At 32.8% G+C, this 6,000-nt stretch overlaps 1 protein-coding gene across 6 annotated transcripts in view; it reads left to right on the forward strand.

Annotated features, from left to right (window-relative positions):
* The window catches only part of LOC115219703 (protein kinase C delta type), a 161,656-nt gene that overhangs the window by 57,516 nt on the left and 98,140 nt on the right, over positions 1-6,000 (forward strand). The window contains exon 1 of one of the 6 annotated variants that reach the window (XM_029789905.2): positions 128-252. The exons of 2 other annotated variants lie outside the window; for them this stretch is intronic. Coding sequence is in view for 1 of the 4 variants with exons in the window: in XM_029789880.2 (XP_029645740.1) it covers positions 244-252 (9 nt within the window). In the remaining 3 variants the exon portion in view is untranslated. Of the gene's footprint in view, positions 1-127; positions 253-5,034; positions 5,201-6,000 lie in introns of those variants that run through there. 3 more of the 6 variants (XM_029789880.2, XM_029789933.2, XM_029789897.2) reach the window with 3 other exon arrangements.

A 6,000-nucleotide genomic window follows, 5' to 3' on the forward strand; every position in this document is an offset into this window, starting at 1 on the left:
GTGTGTATACATGCACTGTGCAAGTGCGTACATGTACGTTCTGTGTCTTCTGTAACTAATGCTGCTGATGTTCATGCTGCGAGTGCTTGCATCAGCCAATTAGTCAACAAGAAGTGAGACACAGTCAGATCCCCCATACTAAGGAGCAGACTTGAAGCTTGTGGAAGGTCCCTTCAGGTGGGGAAAGGAACCAGACTGCTGTATGTGTGTGTGGATATTTTATTACTTCCCTAGTGTTGCATCATGAATCTGGTAAGTGTTTTCTGTTTGAATTGAACAAGATTACTTCAAGGACAGTTTGTCTGTTAGATCAGGCAATAAAACAGAGCACAAAATACTGTTTCAAGCTCAGATTCCTAACATATTTGATAACTATCGTAACTATTTTGCTTTTGGTAAAAGCGTATACGAATATAAGTATAGTTGTATATGTGAGAGTGTGTGTCTATGTATGTATGTATGTATGTATATGCACATGTATGTATGTATATGCACATGTGTATATATGTATATGCACATGTGTATATATATATATATATGCACATGTATATGTGTGTAAATGTGTGTGTGTTTATATATATATGTGTGTGTTTATATATGTGTGTGTTTATATATATGTGTGTGTGTGTGTGTGTTTATATATATGTGTGTATGTGTTTATATATATATGTGTGTGTGTGTTTATATATGTGTGTGTGTTTATATACATGTATGTTTATGTATATGCATGTATGTATGTATATGCCTGTGTATGTATGTATATGTATGTATGTATATATTGGGTTGTTGCACAATTATTGCTGCTTTTTTTCCAATCAAATCTTGTTCAACAAAAACAATAACAACATGTAACAAAATCATCTTTAAATGATTATTTCGAAGCATATTCACTACCTACTTCAATTACTGTTTCTCATTTGCTTGGCAGACGGTCAGACCATCATTTGAAGACGTTTTTGTTAAATATTGTTATTTATTTTGTTGAATACAATTTGTTGAAAAAAGCAGCAATAATATATGTATTTGTATATGTTGTTGTTTACACACTCGTCTTTGCCTTTTGTTTATTTTTTTGTAAATTCTCCCCATATATATATGTGTGTGTATATAAATATATAAATGGCGGTGCCCCAGCATGGCCACAGCTCATGAGCTGAAACTAGAATCAATCAATCAATCAATCATGTGTGTGTGTGTGTGTGTGTGTGTGTGTGTATGTGTAAATGTATGTGTGTATGTGTAAATGTATGTGTGTATGTGTGTATGTGTAAATGTATGTGTGTATGTGTAAGTGTATGTGTATGTGTAAATGTAAATGTAAATGCTGGCATGGCTGTGTGGTTTGTTTCCCAACCACATGCTTCTGTGCTCAGTCCCACTGCATGGTACCTTGGGCAAGTGTCTTCTACTATATCTTCAGGCGGAGCAAAGCCCAGTGATTGGGTTTGGTAGATGGAAACTGAAAGAAGCCTGTGGTATATATATATATATATATGTTTGTGTGTGTTTGTTTCTCTCCCACCACCCCTAGATAGCCGGTGATGGTGTATTTACATATGCATATATGACAGGACGTCATAAAATGTAAAGAACATGAAATACGATAACATGGAATACAAATTTTTTTTGCAAACAACGAAAGAATCAAATGGTATATACATATATGTATGTATATATGCATGTATATATATATATATATATATATATATATAGGTATGCACATATATATGTACACATATGCACAGATGTGTGTATATTTGCATGTACATATATATCTGTATGTGAAGTGTGTGTTTGTTGGACAAGGTTGCTTTCTATCTACGTTTTGAGGTTCAGTCCCACCGCCTGGCACCTTAGGCAAGTGACTTCTACTAAAGCACCAAGCCGACCAAAGCATTGTGAGTCGATTTGGTAGACGGAAACTGAAAGAAGCCTATTGTATATATGTATGCATGTGTGTATTTATTTGTGTATGTATGTGTAAATGTATATTGGATTGTGCGTGTAATTGTGTGTGTGTGTGTGTGTGTGTATGTATGTATGAGTGCATATGTATGTATTTTTCTGCATATATATGTATACATGTTCTGTGCATACATATATATATATATACTAGCTGACGTACTTGGTAATTCCTGGGTAAGTGGAGCTTGCCCCTTGGTTCCGTTCTGATAATTGTTCCACTAATCCAATAGCGACAAATGGTTTTTCTGCATCTACAGAGAATACTGAACTGTCTTACACAGGATATTGTTTTTAGGAATTCCCAATAAGTTATGAATACCCAAATTGTGAAGTCAGTTATGTAATAACATGAAATTAGTTACCCAATAGTAAGAATTCAAATAAAGTAACCCCGTAAAGGTCTTTAATATGTTCCCAGAGTATATAGGGCATAAGAGGAAATACTAATAAGGTATGTATACTAAAGTTTTGAAGCATGTTACGTAATAACAGGCTAATCAGACATGAGATAACAATTCAAAGAAAATACTCTGAAAGGGCTTTTGTGAGTTCCAGAGAATATTACTCTCTGGGGCACTAGTGTTGGTATATCTGTTCATAAGTCAGTAACCAAAATAAGTGAATCTGTTGCTTAGGAAAATACTAATTTACTTGTTTAAAGGTTGTAATGAATAAATTGCAAAAATAACTCTAACAGTTCAAATACTAAGAAATAAGCATACTCAATTTCATTTTTACCAAATAATTTAGGAAAATGAATGGTTTATTTCCCTTGGCTATATATAAGGATCCCTTCCAGGAGCAAATGGGCTATTTCTCTTGGCTTTTAAAATAATATATATTAGATATATATATAAGGACCTCTTCCAGGAGCCCTATTATCGACTTTTTTCAACAATCTGAGTATGCCATGAGGTTTCCAGACATGAATTCTACTCACATGTCAGGTTTCATCAAAATTGATAAAACAATGTAGGAGGAGTTAGCAAACAACTTCACAAACACACCCACAGACAGAATTTCCCACATATGTAGTAGATATATATATATATATATATATATATATATATGACTTTTTCAATTCTTTAATTCAGATATGACATGACCATTTACAGGGTCTTTGATTGGTGGGTGGGATGGAGGGTAAGAGTAGTTATCTCCTGAATCCTTTCCATAAAGTGGGTTGTGGTAAAAAAACAAGTGATGCATTATGTATATCACCCATGTAGGCTATGGGTGGATTTGAACTCAGAAGTTTAGGAGTTGGAACAAATACCAACAAACATCTGTACAAATGTTCTTAGTGTTAGCTTACCACCCTGAATTGGTACTTTTTTTTATCAATCCCTAAGGACGAGAGCGTAAGTTGACTTTTGCAGGATTTGAACTCAGAACATTTTATCCAGTGCTGGAGTCATTATGACTCTACCAAATTATTTTTCAATAATGAATGTGTGTGTGTGTGTGTATCTACCTGTGTATGCGCGCATGCACACACACACACACACACACACAGTGGCTTATAAAAATACTTCTCAAACTCTTTTGTCTATATGTACTCTAAGTTTTGGTTGTAGACATTCTTGTATGTATGGGGATTATGTTTTCAGAGAAGGAATATATAAGTTTAATAATACATATTCAGTGTATTTTTGTTTGTATGTTACATAACACCTTTATCTATTATCATCATACTTTTTTCCTGCTTTGCAAAATTAAAAATTTTGTATCAGGAAGAATTTCTCACTTGCTCAATTTGAGATTTGTGTGTAGTAATTTGGAATCCTTACATTTTTGTTATCAACAATGTCGGTCAGTTCTCAATTGGAGAATGTCCATTGTCATTTTAACTGCTGGGAATTTCCCTGCATTACTGTTGTTGCAGACAATGCTTCCTGTTAAGGAGCTGGAATGTTTCTTAATATTTCTCTAACCTTCCCCTTTCTCTCTTATCATCACCCTCTTTTACTGTCCATTCTGTCTGAGTATGTTCTCTAGCTTTCTGAAACTCCAAGTTGCTATCACAAACAACACATGAATAATGAAAGAATATTAACAATAATCATTCATTCTCTGTGTGTTAATTGTAATAAATGGGGTTAAGTGTCTTTTTTGGGGAAAAAGGAGGTAATGTAAAAAAATCAAAACAAAAGAACTACAACTGTAAAATAATCTACATGTTTCTTTTGTAAACAGAGTAGACAGATAAAATTGATAAATTCTGAACTTACTAAACATTTATACAAAAATCAGTTTAAAAAAAAAAAAAATTATTTTACTTGTGGTCTGAGAGCAGCTTTTGAAGATGTATGCTTTAATTTATATTTATTATCAGCATTTATAGAAGAATATGGTTGAATTTCTTCATTAGGTATTGCAAATGTTCCAGTTTGACTTAACAAATTAAGTCAGAGTATTAAAATTCAATGAGTAAAATTAAAATAACGTATTATTTTGATAGATGATTTGTAGTGTCTCTCAAAAATAGTTTTTTTTCTATACTTTGTGACCCTTTCTTTTGTTATAAAAAAAAGAAATCTTTAATTAAAAAAAAAAACACTTTAAAAAATTGTTTTTTTAACTTTATGGTTTATCTCTGGAATAGATTTATTCACTTTTTATTGACTTTCTAACATATATATAAATGTTTGTGTGTGTGTGTGTGATTTTAAATTGATTAAAAAAATACATCAGCTCTCACTTCAAATGATTTCCTCTTGAAAAGAAAGAAAAATCTATTTTACAGTATCCTGAAAGATGTACTTTCAATTTCTGTCTTTACATCTGTAAATATTGCATGCGCGCACACACACACACACACAGACATACACTCACACACACACACCGGTATGGAGGAGTAGATGTGTATGGGGCCTCAAGTCTCGGTGTCAATAATGAAATATCACATCACCCCCTCCCCTCTTACATTTTACATCTGTTATGCTTTCTTTTGCTTTATGAGAGAAAGCAGAAGAGAAAAGGAGGGAGGGAAAGAGAGAACAGAGGAGAAAGAAAGAGAGAGAGAGGAGTTAGCTGCACATTCCTTTTCTATATGCAAAAGAGCATGTCGTTGTTGGGAGTGGGGGAGTGAAACTACTTCAATTCAACACTTAGTGATATTTATTCATTACTGTTGATTTTTCAACGAGACAGAGATGCTGGTAAGGTTGATGAATTCTGTGTTACTCTACGGCTCTAAAAAGGTTGAGAAAAGTGGAGGAAAACCCCTTCTTATGTATGTATACAGAACTATATGAAAATATATCTTTCATTTTTATCAAACATCTCACCATTATTTAGTTCTCTTGGTGTGTGTGCCCTTACCGATTTAGTCACTAATGTTTCTTCACTAGTTTTCCCCTCCCCAGTAATACGCTGACTAGATAAATATCATGTGATTGTGACGATCGACCAATTGTGATAATAAATGCATGATGATAGTTCTTCTATCAGACAGGATTTCTCATTCTGTCTGTTGCCTAAATTCTTTGAATATTTGTCTGGAGCTGCACACAAACATACAGACACACTAACATAGACAGATACATGAATATGTACAAGCACATGAATATCCATTTACACAGATGCATACATACATGCACATACTCATTCAACTGTTCGTTTATTCATACCATGTCTTATATATATCATTTAGATTAAAGGAAAAATAAATATGAATGAATTATATAAAAAAAATAAACAAAACCCAAGACTTTCAGTTATTGACTTTTGAAAAATAGAGAGGGTTTGTTATAACATGTTTTGAAATTGTATTTAGGGGATGTAGTAATTTTAACTATGATGATGATAATAATAGCAGTAATAATAGCAGCAATGATTATTATTAAAATAATAATATCAATGAATGATAATAGTAAGAATTCATGATAGTAAATGATATAATAAACAGAACACTTATTTCGGATATTAAAAAAAAAAAGAACAGCCTATATTTAAGCTGTAGCAAATGGCAGAGGAGTCTGACCTAATGTAATTTATACACGTGTGGAATGGATGTAATGAGACAGAAATAGT

The sequence above is a fragment of the Octopus sinensis genome, linkage group LG1 (assembly GCF_006345805.1).
Source record: "Octopus sinensis linkage group LG1, ASM634580v1, whole genome shotgun sequence".
Lineage (NCBI taxonomy): Eukaryota > Metazoa > Mollusca > Cephalopoda > Octopoda > Octopodidae > Octopus > Octopus sinensis.